The 20,804-nt window shown below is 42.2% G+C and overlaps 1 protein-coding gene across 2 annotated transcripts in view; it reads left to right on the forward strand.

Moving 5' to 3' along the window:
- The window catches only part of MIB1 (MIB E3 ubiquitin protein ligase 1), a 125,615-nt gene that overhangs the window by 87,144 nt on the left and 17,667 nt on the right, over nt 1–20,804 (forward strand). For both annotated transcript variants that reach the window (XM_073679146.1, XM_073679147.1), the window contains exons 14-16: nt 17,147–17,233; nt 19,973–20,134; nt 20,379–20,560. In XM_073679146.1, coding sequence (XP_073535247.1) covers nt 17,147–17,233; nt 19,973–20,134; nt 20,379–20,560 — 431 coding nt within the window. The remainder of the gene's footprint in view (nt 1–17,146; nt 17,234–19,972; nt 20,135–20,378; nt 20,561–20,804) is intronic.

The following is a 20,804-nucleotide window of genomic DNA, read 5'->3' on the forward strand; positions in this document are numbered from 1 at the left end:
CTCACTGCCTCACTACTGAGCGTGTACATAAAGTGCAGCACAGATTCATGTCTCTGCCTCACTACTGAGCATGTACATAAAGTGCAGCACAGATTCATCTCACTGCCTTACAACTGATCATGTACATAAAGTACAGCACAGATTCATCTCACTGCCTCACTACTGATCATGTACATAAAGTGCAGCACAGATTCATCTCACTGCCTCACTACTGAGCGTGTACATAAAGTGCAGCACAGATTCATGTCTCTGCCTCACTACTGAGCATGTACATAAAGTGCAGCACAGATTCATCTCACTGCCTTACAACTGATCATGTACATAAAGTGCACCACAGATTCATGTCTCTGCCTCACTACTGAGCATGTACATAAAGTGCAGCACAGATTCATCTCACTGCCTCACTACTGAGCATGTACATAAAGTGCAGCACAGATTCATCTCACTGCCTCACCACTGAGCATGTACATAAAGTGCAGCACAGATTCATCTCACTACTGAGCGTGTACATAAAGTGCAGCACAGATTCATATCACTACTGAGCATGTACATAAAGTGCAGCACAGATTCATCTCACTACTGAGCGTGTACATAAAGTACACCACAGATTCATCTCACTGCCTCACTACTGAGCATGTACATAAAGTGCAGCACAGATTCATCTCACTGCCTCACTACTGAGCATGTACATAAAGTGCAGCACAGATTCATCTCACTGCCTCACTACTGAGCATGTACATAAAGTGCAGCACAGATTCATCTCACTACTGAGCATGTACATAAAGTACACCACAGATTCATCTCACTACTGAGCATGTACATAAAGTGCAGCACAGATTCATCTCACTGCCTCACTACTGAGCATGTACATAAAGTGCAGCACAGATTCATCTCACTGCCTCACTACTGAGCATGTACATAAAGTGCAGCACAGATTCATCTCACTGCCTCACTACTGAGCATGTACATAAAGTGCAGCACAGATTCATCTCACTGCCTCACTACTGAGCATGTACATAAAGTGCAGCACAGATTCATCTCACTGCCTCACTACTGAGCATGTACATAAAGTGCAGTGCAGATTCATCTCACTGCCTTACTACTGATCATGTACATAAAGTGCAGCACAGATTCATCTCACTGCCTCACTACTGAGCATGTACATAAAGTGCAGCACAGATTCATCTCACTACTGAGCATGTACATAAAGTGCAGCACAGATTCATCTCATTGCCTCACTACTGAGCATGTACATAAAGTACAGCACAGATTCATCTCACTGCCTTACAACTGATCATGTACATAAAGTGCAGCACAGATTCATCTCACTGCCTCACTACTGAGCATGTACATAAAGTGCAGCACAGATTCATCTCACTACTGAGCGTGTACATAAAGTGCAGCACAGATTCATCTCACTACTGAGCGTGTACATAAAGTGCAGCACAGATTCATCTCACTGCCTTACAACTGATCATGTACATAAAGTGCAGCACAGATTCATGTCACTGCCTCACTACTGAGCGTGTACATAAAGTGCAGCACAGATTCATCTCACTGCCTCACTACTGAGCATGTACATAAAGTGCAGCACAGATTCATCTCACTGCCTCACTACTGAGCATGTACATAAAGTGCAGCACAGATTCATATCACTACTGAGCATGTACATAAAGTGCAGCACAGATTCATCTCACTACTGAGCGTGTACATAAAGTACACCACAGATTCATCTCACTGCCTCACTACTGAGCATGTACATAAAGTGCAGCGCAGATTCATCTCACTGCCTTACTACTGATCATGTACATAAAGTGCAGCACAGATTCATCTCACTGCCTCACTACTGAGCATGTACAAAAAGTGCAGCACAGATTCATCTCACTGCCTCACTACTGAGCATGTACATAAAGTGCAGCACAGATTCATCTCACTGCCTCACTACTGAGCATGTACATAAAGTGCAGCGCAGATTCATCTCACTGCCTCACTACTGAGCATGTACATAAAGTGCAGCACAGATTCATCTCACTGCCTCACTACTGAGCATGTACATAAAGTGCAGCACAGATTCATCTCACTGCCTCACTACTGAGCATGTACATAAAGTGCAGCACAGATTCATCTCGCTACTGAGCATGTACATAAAGTGCAGCACAGATTCATCTCACTACTGAGCATATACATAAAGTGCAGCACAGATTCATCTCACTGCCTCACTACTGAGCATGTACATAAAGTGCAGCACAGATTCATCTCACTGCCTCACTACTGAGCATGTACATAAAGTGCAGCACAGATTCATCTCACTACTGAGCATGTACATAAAGTGCAGCACAGATTCATCTCACTGCCTCACTACTGAGCATGTACATAAAGTGCAGCACAGATTCATCTCACTACCTCACTACTGAGCATGTACAAAAAGTGCAGCACAGATTCATCTCACTGCCTCACTACTGAGCATGTACATAAAGTGCAGCGCAGATTCATCTCACTGCCTCACTACTGAGCATGTACATAAAGTGCAGCGCAGATTCATCTCACTGCCTCACTACTGAGCATGTACATAAAGTGCAGCGCAGATTCATCTCACTGCCTCACTACTGAGCATGTACATAAAGTGCAGCACAGATTCATCTCACTGCCTCACTACTGAGCATGTACATAAAGTGCAGCACAGATTCATCTCACTGCCTCACTACTGAGCATGTACATAAAGTGCAGCACAGATTCATCTCACTGCCTCACTACTGAGCATGTACATAAAGTGCAGCGCAGATTCATCTCACTGCCTCACTACTGAGCATGTACATAAAGTGCAGCACAGATTCATCTCACTGCCTCACTACTGAGCATGTACATAAAGTGCAGCACAGATTCATCTCACTGCCTCACTACTGAGCATGTACATAAAGTGCAGCACAGATTCATCTCACTGCCTCACTACTGAGCGTGTACATAAAGTGCAGCGCAGATTCATCTCACTGCCTTACTACTGATCATGTACATAAAATGCAGCACAGATTCATCTCACTGCCTCACTACTGAGCATGTACATAAAGTGCAGCACAGATTCATCTCACTACTGAGCATGTACATAAAGTGCAGCACAGATTCATCTCATTGCCTCACTACTGAGCATGTACATAAAGTACAGCACAGATTCATCTCACTGCCTTACAACTGATCATGTACATAAAGTGCAGCACAGATTCATCTCACTGCCTCACTACTGAGCATGTACATAAAGTGCAGCGCAGATTCATCTCACTGCCTCACTACTGAGCATGTACATAAAGTGCAGCACAGATTCATCTCACTACTGAGCGTGTACATAAAGTGCAGCACAGATTCATCTCACTACTGAGCGTGTACATAAAGTGCAGCACAGATTCATCTCACTGCCTTACAACTGATCATGTACATAAAGTGCAGCACAGATTCATGTCACTGCCTCACTACTGAGCGTGTACATAAAGTGCAGCACAGATTCATCTCACTGCCTCACTACTGAGCATGTACATAAAGTGCAGCACAGATTCATCTCACTACTGAGCATGTACATAAAGTGCAGCACAGATTCATATCACTACTGAGCATGTACATAAAGTGCAGCACAGATTCATCTCACTACTGAGCGTGTACATAAAGTACACCACAGATTCATCTCACTGCCTCACTACTGAGCATGTACATAAAGTGCAGCGCAGATTCATCTCACTGCCTTACTACTGATCATGTACATAAAGTGCAGCACAGATTCATCTCACTGCCTCACTACTGAGCATGTACAAAAAGTGCAGCACAGATTCATCTCACTGCCTCACTACTGAGCATGTACATAAAGTGCAGCACAGATTCATCTCACTGCCTCACTACTGAGCATGTACATAAAGTGCAGCACAGATTCATCTCACTGCCTCACTACTGAGCATGTACATAAAGTGCAGTACAGATTCATGTCACTGCCTCACTACTGATCATGTACATAAAGTGCAGCACAGATTCATCTCACTGCCTCACTACTGAGCATGTACATAAAGTGCAGCACAGATTCATCTCACTACTGAGCATGTGCATAAAGTGCAGCACAGATTCATCTCACTACTGAGCATGTACATAAAGTGCAGCACAGATTCATCTCACTACTGAGCATATACATAAAGTGCAGCACAGATTCATCTCACTGCCTCACTACTGAGCATGTACATAAAGTGCAGCACAGATTCATCTCACTGCCTCACTACTGAGCATGTGCATAAAGTGCAGCACAGATTCATCTCACTACTGAGCATGTACATAAAGTGCAGCACAGATTCATCTCACTACTGAGCATGTACATAAAGTGCAGCACAGATTCATCTCACTACTGAGCATGTACATAAAGTGCAGCACAGATTCATCTCACTGCCTCACTACTGAGCATGTACATAAAGTGCAGCACAGATTCATGTCACTGTCTCACTACTGAGCATGTACATAAAGTGCAGCACAGATTCATCTCACTGCCTCACTACTGAGCATGTACATAAAGTGCAGCACAGATTCATCTCACTGCCTCACTATTGTACATAAAGTGCAGCACAGATTCATCTCAACTAAAAGCCTAAATCCTTAGATCAGGAACAGAACAGACATTTATAGGATATTTCATAACTTTCCCAAATTCTTATAAAAACATTTACAGCACATCCTGCATGGTACTACTGTACCCAATGTATTATATATTGTAGAAGTCTGAGTCCGTCCATTTTATACGGACACCGACTCCACGACTCGGACTCCACAGTCCTGCCCAGCAGTCATAGACAATAAGTGATGCAGTGGTGCATATGCATGGCCACTGCTCTATACAGGCGGGGAATTTCTCATTCTCTGGATCGGTGGGGTTCCATGGATTCGTGATAACTTTAAATTCAGGCAATAACCGTTTAATTGTTTAATTACATTATTTATCTTTTACTGAGTTACAGATTATAATCTCTGTGCATACCTTTCTGCCTAAATGTCTGCAGACACATTGGACTGTTGATTTTCATTTTGGGAAGTATAGTCTTACAGCAAGCACTGCACAGAAATCTAATATAGGAATAAGTGGGAGCAGGTCAGATCCTTGACTGTCAGAGACAGCCTGAGAAGAAGACAGAAATGGCTGCATAGCGCTCAATGATTGCCATGTAGTGCTTACAATCGTTGGCGGTACCACGGCTACTATGGGCCCGGACAATAACCTGATCACTTGCAGTTTGCACATCATAGAGTGGCTGGCTCTTGGCAGGTCTAATCTATCAGTGACTTGTACACTGGCAGGAGGACTGTTTTCCTGTAACTGAGGCATCTATTGATTCTCAGCTACACTGCACAATACAAAATGGCCTCCAAACATCTTTTATGACATCATGGCTGTTATAAGATTAAAAAAAAAGTAGAGCCACTCCAAACAGAAAACCTACACTTATTAGGTGTCTACAAGATCATAATAACCTCAAGAATTCATTCAATAGGTTACCGCATTTAGTGTAACATTATATTCACCTAGATTTTATGTTGGGTAAAATATCTGGCATTGACAAGGATATTTTAATTTATTCACTTCTTTAGTAAATGGGCGTAACAGTTAATTTTATATCTTGGAATATGAGGTTTGAGGGACAATTCCAAAAGACACGCAATATTTGAATATGTCAAAAATATCAACCCGGCAATAATAGGACTACAGGAGACGCTTGTGACAAAAGATCTTATTAATTTAATGCACAGGTCCTGGATGGAGTTTGGCCTGTACTCTTTCTATTCTAACTACTGTAGGAGAGCCAGGCTAATACTACATAAATGTATTCCCTATACATGCACCCTCAAAGATGATGAAGGGAGGTTTGTAAGTGTCCTTTGCTTAATATCTCATTTTGATTGTGCCATTGTTGTAGTATATGTTTCCCCTCCTTACTCTAACATTCCGCTTAAAATAATTCCGATGAAACTGGCAGACTGGCCAGATATTCTTTTAATAATTATGGGAGACTTTATCAATATATGTAATCCTTATACAGATAAATTTCCTGCAGGAGAGAATTCTCTGTCCCCCTTTTGACCACCTTATTAAAGAGGTTGTCCACTACTTTTACATTGATGGCCTATTCTCAGGATAGGTCATCAATGTCTTATCGGCTGGGTTCTGACACCCGGCACTCCCGCCGAGCAGCTGTTATCTGTGTTGTCGGCAGCAGCCCCCAGCCGGAAGTACTGGCAGAGCTGGCCGTCTACTTGTAGTGGTTCCCGCAGGGTACTACACATCCGCCTTCTATTCAAATCAATAGGAGGCGGATGTGTAGTACCCTGTGGCAGCCGCTTCAAGTAGACAGCCAGCTCCGCAAGTAAGTACTTCCGGCCACTGACACCAGCTAATCGGCGGGGATGTCGGGTGTCGGACCTCGGAAACTGAGACACTTATGACCTATCCTAAGGATAGGCCATCAATGTAAAAGCAGTGTACAACCTCTTTAAGGAGGTGGACCTGGTTGATATTTGGACAGAGAGGTTTCCTAACTCAAGGGTCTACTCCTGTGGCTCATCAACATTATCAGTCCTTCTCAAGAATTGATTTGGTACTATGCAGTCCTTTTATGAACCCAGGGCTCGTTAATATTGAATATTCTCCTAGGTCTTTATCAGATCTCTTTCCCCTATTGTTTCAGCTACACGTGGATACGATGAGGTCTAGGTACTCTCAGGGGTGGAGGCTTAATCCATTTTGGCTTAAAATTATTGACCGTAACAATGTCAGCGGGAAACTATTATAATTCTTGTCCACTAATTTGGGCTCGGCACACATGCAATGAAGGCCTTTTTGAGGGCGGTGTTAATAGGAGAAATAAAGACTGTTAAGGATAGCTCAAAAAAGAATGGGGGAGACCTGGAGAGTCTGGTATTCTGAATTGCTGTTTATGCAAAATAATTGCCCTGAAAATCTATCACAGTGTAAGGAATCGCACAAACAGTTTCGGTCATTCAAACTAGAACAGGCCAATAATAAAAATGTTTTTAAAACATCAATTATATGAGGAGAGAGAGACCACGGGTCGGTTACTTACAAAGATGGGTCAGTTACTTGCAAACATGGCCCAGGCCTAAGAAGAAAATGCTTTCATATATCAGTTGAGGGATGTAGAGGGTAACGTGGCCTTCCGGACCCCGGATATATTAAAAGTCTTGCATAGCTTCTCTGCGTAATCTATACTCGTCTATGGTCAATTATTCGCAAGACAATTTGTCGGACTACTTCTCAGTGATAACTCTCCCTTATCTGGAGGATAAAGATAGAGGGTTTTTTTTGTTAGATCAGCCAATTTTCTTGGAAGAAGTTCAGCAGGCTGTTGGGAAAATGGCTAATAAGGCCCCTGGATCGGATGACCTTTTGTTTAAGATTTGTAAACATTTTGAGGAAGAATTGCTACCAAACTACCTGGAAATGATTAATAAAGCATTTTTTTTTTTATCAGGCGCGTTTCCAAAGTCTTTATGAGGCTTTAATTATTGTACTGCCCAGGGAAGGAAAAGATAGAGAACTACCTGACTCTTACAGGCCAATCTCACTGCTGATGACAGATGTTAAGATATTGGCTAAAATTTTACGTTCCGACTGAGTACAGTTATTGAATCAGTAATTCATACATACCAGGCTGGCTTTATGCCTTCTAAGTCAACTGCTTGTAACGTTTCTTTGTTTGAATTTGCAAGCGGCACAGGTGGATCCTAGTCGGTAGAGGGTCTTATCCTTACATGCCACTAAAGCATTTGATAGTGTCTAATGGGGTTCTATTTGGGCTGTACTAAGGAAATTGGGGTTTGGTACTAACTTTATAATATGGGTTATGCTGATGTATGAAGCACAAACTGGTAAAATAAGATCAAATGGATATGTTTCTGGAAACCTTAAGCTTCACAGGGGAACAAGACAGGGCTGCCCACTGTCGCCCTTACTTTTCGCACGTTCAGGATTTGATTGCAGAAATTACTGCAAGGTTTCTGCATCTCTTGGTAGCAAAAACGCTGTGGCAAAAACGCGCGTTTTGCCTTGATTTTGATGCGTTTTTTTATGTGTTTTTGTACACCAATGATTTTTTTTGGAGCTAAATAAAGGTATTTGAAAAAAGAAACGTAGATATCACTTTAACCCTTGGATTACTGTGGGACCTGGAGTGAGTATATTGGTTAATTTTAAATGATTAAAGAATGTGTCTGTTGTATTTCAAATAAAGTTTTATTCTCTGTGTGTGTTTATTTAGTTTAGGTTTAGTAATGAGGGTGTCTGGTTGACACTTCTTCATCACTAAACAAAGGGCTTGGTGTCAGCGAAGCCTAATTCAATAAGCCCTAATTCCATTAGCCCTAATTCACATTTATGTCATTTCTGGGGCAGCTGAGAGCTGCTATTTTTAGCTTAGCAAGGGGCCATTAGGCCACCATGTTTACCGGCTATTAATAACAGCTCACAGCGGTTTGGTTAGCTGCTACATCCCCACGATCAGCAACCAGCAGCGCTTTGGACGCAGCGTATTTTTGCTGCGTCCAAAACGCTGTGTTCTAATGTCGCACTTGTTTTGTCAGTACATGCGAATCCACTGAATGTAATGACATTTCAATCAGTCAAAATCTGCAGCGGAGACGTCTCCGCTACAGAATTTGACTTGCGGGTGAGTTTGGGTATGTGTCCATGATCAGGAAATGCTGCGGCTTTGACGCTGCGTATTAATGCAGCATCAAACCCACAGCGGCCAGATGTTACAGCATAGTGGATGGTATTTCTAGAAAACCCATGTGCTCAATACGTGCATCTGAGGCTGCTTATCACACGCGGACACTGACATGTGGCGTGTCTTTCAGGACCGTAGCATGTCCGCTTGCGGAGTTGCTAGTCTCTGCAACAGAAATTTGACCACTAGAGTGTATTGAATGCGGTAAATCCGCATGGTTCAGTGAACACATGCGGATTTACCTGCGTTCAATAGAGCACAGTGTTTTGAACGCAGCAAAAATATGCGCTGCTACGTCCGGATCGTGGGCAGATAGCCCAAAATGTAGAAAATGGTGTGGGCTTCCGTGTCATTTTCATAACCAGCAGGGGGAAAGCCAACCACTGGGGGCTGATATTACTAGCCGGAGAAGGGGCCATTAGCCAAAAATGTGCTATTAATAACCGCCCACAGCTGTTTGCTTAGCCTTAGCCTTTACTGGCTAGATTACAAGGGACCCCAGAAAAACATTGACGTAGGGTCCCCCTATATAATCCAACCAGCAAAGGCTAGGTAGACAGCTCAGAGCTGATATTAATAGCCAGGGATGGGGCTATGGTTCCTGGCCCCCTCCGAGGCTAATATCTTCTCTCAGTGGCCCCAGAACTGGCACATCCATAAGATGCGCCAAATCTGGCACTTAGCCTCCGCTTTTCCCACTCGCCCAGTTGCGGTGGCAAGTGGGTTAATAGGGTTGAGGTTCATATCAGCCTTGTATTGGCAGCTGACATGAAGCCCAGGATAGTAATGGAGAGGAGTCTATAAGACGCCCCCATTACTAACCCTGTAGTAAAGTTTTTGAAATAAAGACACGACCAGAATAAAGTATTTTATTTTAAATAAAGTTACATGCGGTTTTAATCATTTATTTATAAATAAAAAAACACCATATACTCGCCTAACGCCCATTCTGGTGAAGCAATTGTCCCCTGTCAGAAACCAAAAAATAGAAAACAACCATATCCCTCACCTGTCTGCCGTAATGCCTTAATCCAGTGTCCCACAACAATCTGGGTCACTTCTACAGCAGTCACACCAGCAATCACTGATGTGACTGTTGTAGAGGACAGCACTGTATACACTGACAGGAGTTTAATCACTCCTGTCAGTGTATAGCGCTGAGTTTCCGGGGCTGAGGTCACTTGAATTCATCAGCTGAAGATCAGCTGATAAGCTCCGATGACCTCACTTACTGCATCAGTGTTGCATGAGAAAATCCTCACGCAGCATCGGTACCATAAGTGAGGTCACCGGAGCTCTCGGCTGAAATTATTATCAGCGGAAGCGGCCGTAGGATGATGGGAAGAGTAGTCTCCCTCGGGCAATTCTTTGTGCGTTTTTGATTCATTGACTTGAATTGAGTCAGTCAAATACGCAGGAAGAATCTGCAGCAAATAGGCAAATATTTATATACCTGCTTTTTTTGCTGCAGATTTGACTGACTCAATTGAAGTCAATGGGTGAAAAACACACAAAGAATTGACATGCTGCAGATTTAAACGTAATGACAATCCTGGCAGGAAACTTCCTGATCATGTGCACAGCACTTCAGGATTGTCAGTTGTAATGCAGCGGCTTGCTGCATTACTAAAATGTCCAGGGGGGGTGTGTCCTGGCTGACCATTTACCTCCCCCTCAGGTGACTGATCACATGACTGTGACATCATCACAGGCCCTGTGTGCACAGAAGGATATATAAATCCTGGTGGTTTTGAAACAGAAAGAGTGAGGCCTGGAAGGCAGAGGCTGGATCCCTGTGTTTGGGATACCAGTAGCCTTGGAAGGCAAGAAGCCTGGTCCCTGTGTGGAACTCCACTAGCCGGGAAGGCAGAGGCTGGATCCCTGTGTTTGAAACACCAGTAGCCTTGGAAGGCACGTGGCTTGGAGACTACGTCTGGGAAGCCTTAAAGCCACAGCTGTGGCAGAACCGAGCTGATAGAAGCAGCTGAGACCCGGCAAAGGTAAAATCGGCGCTTTAAGTGAATATTGTTTCTGTACCTTGCTGAAGTCTGTATTTGAAGCCAAGCGGGCATAGCTGCCACTGAAAAGGCTCTAGGATACATGTGTAACATTCCTGTGAGCCACTGAGATGGACTATGTTTGAGCGGTTTATGATGTGTAATAAACTGCTGGTCTTCATATTACCAGAAAATTTTGCATGTGTGCTTTAATTGATTTGGTGAAGCGAGTACCCCCCAGCGTGATGAATAGTCCTACCTTACTCAGTGCATTAGCATGCGCAAGGATTCCCTAGTGTTTTTGAACTATTTCCGCGCTTAAAAAAAAAAACGCAACAAAAATGCACCGTGTGCACATAGCCTTAGCCTGTATTATTAGACAACATAGTGGGATAAATTTGGGAATCAATAAGAAAAGATTGTTCTATATACAGATGATCTCTAACTATCTGTTAATGATATAAACATTTCTCTTCCAATTACAATGGGAATTGGTGCCTTCTCGGGTTTGACCATAAATTGGTCAAAGTCTGCGCTGCTTCCCTTGGACCTTAGACATCTCAGGACTAAGTAGTTCTTTCATGGTCCCAGTAGTGTAAAAATTTACATATTTATGCGTATATATTACGAGAGACAAAAGATAATATCCCCTTAAACTTGAGTCCATTGGTAACTAGGTCCAGAAATAAAGTTGAAGCATGGGGAAAATAACCACTCTCCGCTTTGGGAAATACAAATCTTAACAAAATCTGCCTTATGCCTAGCATTCTTTATGTACTGCATAATTCTCCCATCTGGATTCCCAAATATTGGTTTAGGAAGATGCATAACATTTTCAGGGACTTGGTTTAACAAATGGGTATACCTAGGATAAAGTTGGAGAGGCTAAAGCCAGATAAAAATATGGGGAGTTTTGCCCTACCACACACTTGTTTTTTTTTTTTTTTTTCTATTTTCTCAACTTCAACATTTTAGAAAATGGGCTTTGGAGGGTGTACAAGGGGAAGGCACCTCAGTGCTAAAAATTTTTGGGAGGGTGGGAAGTAATTTAGTAGAACTACTAGTCATGCATACTTGGGTTCAAGCCCGGATGAGTCCTGACCTTAATTCCATATGTTCTGGTCTGCTTACACTTGGTTGCATTGTGGGAGGATGTGGGTAGATTAATTTTTGAGGTCTTTAACCCCTTTCCGATGTGATCAGTAATAGTACGCCCGACGTCGGATAGGCCAGTTCAGTGGGGGCTCCGGCGCTGAATCGGGCACATGTCAGCTGATTTATACAGCTGACATGTGACCACAACAGCAGCAGGTGGAATCACGATCCACCTGCGGCTGTTAACCAGTTAAATGCCGCTGTCAATCTCCGGGAAGCGTGTCCTAGGCCCCGCCCATCGGTGGCCCGGTCACGTGATCGCGGGTCACAGATGGGTTGGCATGACAACCTGTGGTCTTCAGCAGACCCCTGTGGTTGTCATGTCTCGATTGCTATGAATGCCACCCAGTGGTCGGCGCTAATAGCAAGTGAGCATTTCTACTACATAGAGGCGATCTGCGGAGGGGGCAGACCGGGCATTGTATACTTGTCATGAACAATGATACAAAACTGTACTCAATGTCTTGTGATTTTATAATGTGATTATCTTTATCAACTATTTTGTAAGTTGTAAAGTTTGCTCAATAAAATTGTTTTGATGAAAAAAAAAAAAAAAAAAAAAAACCTTTATATTCACAGATGTGTGTGTATTTTTTTCAAGAAATTACCCAGTAATTTAATGGGAGTTTGTCCACTACTCGGACAACCCTTTCTCAATTGTTATATTCATCCATGTAAAATAAAAACAGCCTATACTCCTCTTCGGTATGGGCGTCGTTCCAGTGATGACGGCACTGGCCCTGGTTATGTCACACGAGCCCTGCAGTCAATCAATGGCCCCTTCATTTGCACTACCTTCAGATGAAACTGGAATCTGGAAGAACTGAGAGCTGCTGCTGCTCTGACTTCTTTTGGATGTCCGTTTTGTCCAAAGGAAGTGAGAGTGAAGCGGCCACTGGTTGACTGCAGAGCTCGCATAACATAACCAGGGCCAGTGCCATTATCACTGGAAAAGCGCTCGCAACGGCATATAGCCATCTCCCACATAAAAAAGCCTGCATGAGTTAAAAAAAATAGCTGATAAAATGCAGATAGACAGACAGAATTAGATGGTGATTTAAGTGGTTAAATATGAAATCTCCACTGATGTCCTATGGTCCAGGAAACTACACTTTCACATCCATCATGATACCAGCATGGTTATCCTCCTCCCGCTATGTCAGTAATTTGCTTTCTGGCTCAGTTCATAAGGTTCCCCCCCCCCGTACACCTGAGATGAAAGATGGCCGATCCTGCCGACAATCTAATTTGTATGGGGCTTCCTAAATCTCCTGATAGATGATGGCGTGGGAGTTGATAATCGAGAAGTTTGAACTCTTAATGTCTGATCCACAAGTTCTCCCAGTGAGGCTCCAAAGGAGTTTTCAGAAGAAGGTACTCTCACAGCATGCTGCTAGAGAGGTTCTCCCCTAGGATTAGCTTTAGTTTGGAAGCACCTTTTCTAACATAACTGAATTGCATTATGGTATATTTGTAATTGGTTTTTATGAATCATTTTTTAACTGTCTCTAGCCTGCAGGTATTTTCATGCATTGCAGACTGCTCAATCCTTTTCAGTGTGAAATTAGATGATCACTGACACTGAAAGAAAAATCTAGTCAACTGGGCAACAAGAATCTTTATTGAGGGCAATGTTTATAAAACCAAGACAGGTGATATAACATTGTCCCAGGCCACTTTTGCATGTTTCTAATGTACATAAAAAAAAAATCCTTAATTGTAAACTTAAGCATGTTACATAGAGTGGGGAAAAAAGTATTTAGTCAGCCACCAATTGTGCAAGTTCTCCCACTTAAAAAGATGAGAGGCCTGTAATTGACATCATAGGTAGACTTCAACTATGAGAGACAAAATGAGAAAACAAATCCTGAAAATCATTGTCTGATTTGGAAAGAATTTTTTTTCAAATTTTGGTGGAAAATAAGTATTTGGTCAATTACAAATAAGCAAGATTTCTGGCTCTCACAGACCTGTAACTTCTCCTTTAAGAGGCTCCTCTGTCCTCCACTCATAACCTGTAGTACTGGCACCTGTTTGAACTTATCAGTATAAAAGACACCTGTCCGCAACCTTAAACACTCACACTCCACTATGGTGAAGACCAAAGAGCTGTCAAAGGACACCAGAAACAAAATTGTAGCCCTGCACCAGGCTAAGAAGACTGAATCTGCAATAGGCAAGCAGCTTGGTGTGAAGAAATAAACTGTGGGAGAAATAATTAGAAAATGGAAGACATACAAGACCACTGATAATCTCCCTCAATCTGGGACTCCACACAAGATCTCACCCTGTGGGGTCAAAATGATCTCTTAAGAACGGTGAGCAAAAATCCGAGAATCACACGGGGGGACCTAGTGAATGACCTTCAGAGAGCTGGGACCAACGTTACACAGGCTACCATCAGTAACACACTACGTCGCCAGGGACTCAGATCCTGCAGTGCCGGACAAGTCCCCCTGCTTAAGCCATTACATGTCCGGGCCCGTCTGAAGTTTGTTAGAGAGCATTTGGATGATCCAGAAGAGTATTGGGAGAATGTCCTACGGTCCGTTGAAACCAAAGTAGAACTGTTTGGTAGAAACACAACTCGTCGTGTTTGGAGGAGAAAGAATGCTGAGTTGCATCCAAAGAACACCATACCTACTGTGAAGCATGGGGGTGGCAACATCATGCTTTGGGACTGTTTCTCTGCCAAGGGACCAGGACGACTGATCCGTGTACATGAAAGAATGAATGGGGCATGTATCATGAGATTCTGAGCGCAAACCTCCTTCCATCAGCAAGGGCATTGAAGATGAAACGTTGCTGGGGCTTTCAGCAAGACAATGATCCCAAGCACACTGTCAGGGCAACGAAGGAGTGGCTTCGTAAGAAGCATTTCAAGGTCCTGGAGTGGCCTAGCCAGTCTCCAGAACTAAACCCTATAGAAAACCTTTGGGGGGAGTTGAAAATCCATGTTGCCCAGCGACAGCCCCAAAACATCACTGCTCTAGAGGAGATCTGCATGGAGGAATGGGCCAGCATACCAGCAACAGTGTGTGCCAACCTTGTGAAGACTTACAGAAAACTTTTGACCTCTGTCATTGCCAACAAAGGATATATAACAAAGTATTGAGATGAACTTTTGTAATTGACCAAATACTTATTTTCCACTATAATTTGAAAAAAAAATTCTTTCCAAATCAGACAATGTGATTTTCAGGATTTGTTTTCTCATTTTGTCTCTCATAGTTGAGTTCTACCTATGATGTCAATTACAGGCCTCATCTTTTTAAGTAGGAGAACTTGCATAACTGGTGGCTGACTAAATACTTTTTTCCCCACTGTATATTTGGGCTATACTAAGAGTGGGGAAAAAGAAGGGCTGGCACCTTGTGCAATACGGCTACTTGGAGGAACAGTTTTTGGACAGGTGCTCATGTCAACTATGTTGTAAAAATTTGGTGATCTTTGGGATAGATAGGTGGGTGACCACTCGACATGGGCTTCTTAAAGGAGTGCATTGGGCGCGCTGCAAGGAATCCCTGTCGCCAGGAGCTTGATTGCAAGTATGCAACCTGCACACATTCGGCCACATACCGACCAGATGTGTGCGGCCCCGTCGGAGCTGTCTGGCAGCACCTGTCTTTTCTGTTATAAAACACATGTACACTCAGTCAATCTTTGGTGCTTAGTAGATTTGGGAGAGCTAGCTTTGGCAGAACGATGTTTCAGTCAACATTCATCTAAAGGTATATGGGCTTCTTTAGTTAACAATTCCCATTATGTCCACATCAGCTATGTTGGAGAAGGGGGCTTGTTTAACTAGTGAACTGAGCTAGATGGCCAGCCCCCTTCAAGCAAGTTATCTACATAAAAAGGGAGCTGTTGAAGCTGTGTGCCTGTGTCAAAATAAGTGTGAGGACCCGGTATTAAAATTTTAATATTTATGCAGGTTACATAACGAAAGTAAATTAATAAGTTTAAATAAATTTCATTAGTGTTATTAATATTCTACTTGAAAAATATGTAAACTAGTTGTATTCCTCGAAGACAACCCCTTTAATATAAAATTGTGTTGTTTTTTTTGTTTTTTTAATAAATCGAGTCCCACCTCCAGTTGGTTTTGCTCCACTGATTCTAGAACAGTTATTTTTTTTTTATTGTGCCCCTCTGTTCCAAAGTTGTGCCCCACAAACCTACAACCACCCCCCCCCCCACAGTAATGAAGAAGAGGACTAGAACTCTAGTGTCACCTATAGAAGTAGCAATCCTGAAAGTAAATATCGACTTTCAAACGAGCCTTGTCATATAACTTAGGATAAAAGCAAGAATCTCAATTTGCAGACACTGTTTCGGGGTCCTTCCCCTCATCAGTGGATCCCGGTCAGACACCTCTCACCCAGCCAAACCAGATCTCACGCTTTGCACTGAAAAGGGACAGTACCCCGAAACAGTGTCTGTGAATTGAGATTCTGGTTCTGTCTTTTATCCTAAGACATGTGACAAGGTTCGTTAGAGAGTCGATATTGACTTTTAGGATTGCTACTTCCTATAGGTGGCGCTAGTGTTGTAGTCCTCTTCCTCTCTGAAGAGACAATTTTGATATTTCCCAGAGGAGCATTACGGCTTGAAAGTCTCCTCATCTTGACATGCGTAACATGTCAGTCTCCGCAAGTTGAAACGTCACCCCTTGGATCCTTGCTTTATTATCGGGAGGCATAACTTTGGAATGTAGGACACAGGAAAAAAAATGTTCTCCAGTTGGTGCTGCTCCACTGATTCTAGGAGGTTTAAAGCGCACTTGTCAGCAGGATTGTGCGCAGTAGACTACTGTACATACACTGTCAGGTGGGCGACATTACACTGATTAATATGATACCTTGGTTGATGAAATCCGTGCTGTAGTTCTTGTGTAATCTTTACTTTCAGTTTGGAGATAATAATATGCTCGCTCTTTGGGGCGTCCTGTGGGGGGCGCTCTATCTGGTGCTCTGCTTACATATTCATCTGTATGCTCTTATGACAGCTCACTGATCGTTCACTGACCTGCCTCCTATTTTACATAATGCATCTAGTAGTGCGCGACTGCCCTGGAGCGCGAGGATATCATGCATATCACCTGCTGACAGGTGCATTTAAGTACAAAAAATATCCAGGGAAGGGTCCTCTAACAAAATTGTGAGCAGTGGTATGAAAATTAATTTTGGTGAGATTGTTCCTACTGATCTCCAACAAGAAATTGTTCTTTATTTTCAGGGCAGTGCAAACTTGGACATCCAAAATGTAAACCAGCAGACAGCTCTGCATCTGGCTGTGGAACGTCAGCATACACAGATTGTCAGGGTAAGATGATATTGCTGCTATTAATTGTCGATTATCCCTTTTTTTACTGATGCACAATCCTTTGTCGTCCAATAGTAAAGTATAGCTAACCAACTTGTGGATTATTTGATTACTTTGAGTGGAAACCCAACCAGTCGAGAAAAAACAAAAACATGAGTCTCTAGCAGAAACTATTTGTAGAGTAGTTTGGTTCCATCATACCAATACAGGTTATTGGTTAAACTGGTTCAATAGAATGCTTTAGAATATGTGCCACGTTCTAATGTTCTGAAAATTAATAGCCTTTTAAAACATTAGGTGTAATTACCCCAAGAGCGTGCATTAAATTAGGATGACTTTGCTTCTGAGCTTATACCTTGTGGACATTTGTATAGCTTGATACTTTGCTATAATACTCGTCCAAAACGCTGCGTTCTGCGATTCAAGCACAGTGGATGGAATTTATAGAAATCCCATGCCCACGGTGCTTCTATTTCACGCTGCGTAAACTCACCCGCTTAGCATCTCTGCAACAGAAATTTCCACTCTGGAATGTATTGGATGTGTTAAATCTGCATGGTTCACTGAACACATGCAAATTTAACTATGTGTTTAGAACGTAGCATTTTGGACCCAACGAATATACGCTGCTATTTCCTGATCGTGGGACCATACTCTTAAGTAATTTTTTTTTTACCAGATTTCAAAAAACACACTGCATACGGTATATTATTACATTTATCTTAGACCTGATGAGGCTTGTGTATTTACTGCAAAAATTCCTGTCAGAATGACTGATCATAGCATGCTCACAGCTCCTCAGTGTCCCTCCTGCTGCTGAGATCTCACACTGCTCAGTACAAGCTGCAGCTGTCAGTTAGGCTGGGTGAGAGGAAACTGAGTACACTTGGAATCATGAGCTCTCACTTTGTAGCTGCTTACCTTAATATCTAGATAATACAGCCATTCTGACATGAATTTTCAAAGAAAGTACACCAACCTCATCAAGTCTAAGAGAACTCTTTAATAATGTGCAGGTTTTATTGTGAAATCTAATGACAGATCCGCTTTAATAACTCAGGGCGGAAAAGAAATAGATGATTCCTACTCCCAGGTGAATGGCATAAATGTTTTATCCTCACCCATGGTGTGATCATAAAAAGTTCAAGAAACCAACTGTACATCCCAGTATTGTTACACATCTAGTACCTCTTTTGGTACCGACTGACTTGATATTAAACAAAAATCCACTCACGAGAGGAAAACCCCAACAATATTAGTAGTATAAAATGTAAATGTTATAATTTTATTCAATTCGTCAGATGATTCAGACCAAAAAATAAAGTGCATAAAATAGGAATGGGGAGAAAAAAAACGGAGAAACTGGCTTTATGGCAAGATGGTACATGTCGGGGAAAAAACATAGAAGCTGGCGTATCATGCGGCACCAAAGTAACAAAAAGTAACCAAGAAAAAAGAGAGACGAATGATAGTACATGTAACGTGCTAATAGCCACCAGGTACAAGGTATTACCACATATACCACCAGATATTATCACAATCATTATGTGCGAAAAAAACATCATCAGGTAACTATTAACAATAACATACAAAGCATAAAAGACTCTGTTAGAGGCCGACAGAAATGTTAGTGGTGAATAAATAATGCAAATAATATCCAACAGCGTCTATATTAGATGAAGGAATGCTGACTGCTGATTTGGATATAAATTAGTAACCCCATAGTTAGCAGTTAGCAAATATACGCATACCAGTCCTCAACAGAAGAAATATATTACCCAAAGGAATAGATGAATAAATATGCGCGCAGCCAAAGCTGGTGACTAATTATCAAGGTTATTTTGCCATTCTGGCACAGTTTTCAGAGTGCGTATACTAGCCTCTTCAGGTCTAAGATCTCTGTAATGGTGTATGCTGGTTTTATCATGACATCTGGTGACAGAGCCACTATAATAATGCAGTGTGAAATAGTAATAGGGTATTCCTACTCCAAGGTGGTGAATGATGTAAACTTTTTATTCTCATCCATAGTTTGTACAAACAAAAAACCAACTGTACATCCCAGCATTGTTACACACCTTGTTGCCCTTTTTGGTATTATGCTCCACCTTTGGTCAAAGAGAAATGACAATGCCATACTACAACTCTTTCTATTTTATGTTGCTGAGCTTATTAACAATTGTATTTGTGTCCTTACAGTAGCCCTGTCGATCTTACCACTCCTTAATTGCTTTTTGGAAGTAGTGGACAGTTTGTCCAAACATGCATCCCTAACAATAACTGTAAGATAGTATCATCTTTTCTGAGAATAAGGAGCCCAGGGAAAATGACTAGCCCAAGGTAGATGACTAGCCCAGGTCACAAGGTGCAGTACCGACCGCTGTGTGCAGAGTAGCATGATGCTGGATCTGACTGTGCAAAAATGAAGAAAAATTCTGTAATTTTTGCTTGGTACTGAGCGACCTTAGGGTCCATTTATATGGTACTACCGGCGGCACGATACGAACACCGATCAGTGTTATTTTGCAATATAAATGTCTCTTTACGCTGCATAAATAGCTATATATGTACAGCTATCTGATTATCTGCCCACGTTACAATTGACTTTACATATTTTAACATTTCTGCGTTGTATTGAGCTTGAGACCCACCTTCCCTCATTGTCAAAAATCAATATCGTTACAAAGTTCGACTAGAATTGTTCTTCATATTGTTCTTTCTTTTATTTCTTTTTTTAAGTTGTTAGTCCGTGCGGAGGCGAAGCTGGATATACAAGACAAAGATGGTGACACCCCTCTACATGAAGCCCTTCGGCATCACACTTTATCTCAGCTGCGCCAACTGCAAGATATGCAGGATGTTGGCAAGGTGGACACTACATGGGAACCATCGAAAAACACGGTGAGTGTCTCCCAAAAGCTAAGATCCTGGTGGTAGCACACATGTTTATTTGTATTCAATGTTCTTGTTATCATGGATGTATAATAATGCATATTGTCTAATGTATTGCTGGAATTATTTAAGCATCTGTGAACGTTACCGCTTGTGGAATACCAACAGGGACTGTGTTGTAAAAATGCTGCATGTCACTAATTATTTCTTGGCCTTTAAAGACTTAATACGAAGGATGTTTACAATCTTTCAGCTTATCATGGGACTTGGAACGCAAGGTGGGGAGAAGAAGAGTGCCGCATCCATCGCCTGCTTCCTTGCTGCTAATGGAGCCGATCTCGCCATTCGCAATAAAAAAGGCCAGTCTCCTTTGGATCTGTGTCCTGACCCCAGCCTGTGCAAGGCCCTGGCTAAGTGCCACAAGGAGAAAACAAGGTACAATTCAATTTATTCTTTGGGTAAATTCATAATGCAACTAATAGCATTGAGGATTAAAAAAACTATAATTTCCCTGGAAACTGAACATATTCGTGTGGGTTCACATCCATACTGCAGTGTGTGGCAGGGAGTTGTACTGTTCGATTTAGGGTTAATACCATGTAAGAGTTGTGTCTCAAGTTTTTGTTATGGTTACCCATTTTATTTATACCATTCAGCCATATATACAGTCATGATGACC

This window comes from Phyllobates terribilis, unplaced genomic scaffold, assembly GCF_046119375.1.
Source record: "Phyllobates terribilis strain yellow unplaced genomic scaffold, ASM4611937v1 Scaffold_4__5_contigs__length_816908805, whole genome shotgun sequence".
NCBI lineage: Eukaryota > Metazoa > Chordata > Amphibia > Anura > Dendrobatidae > Phyllobates > Phyllobates terribilis.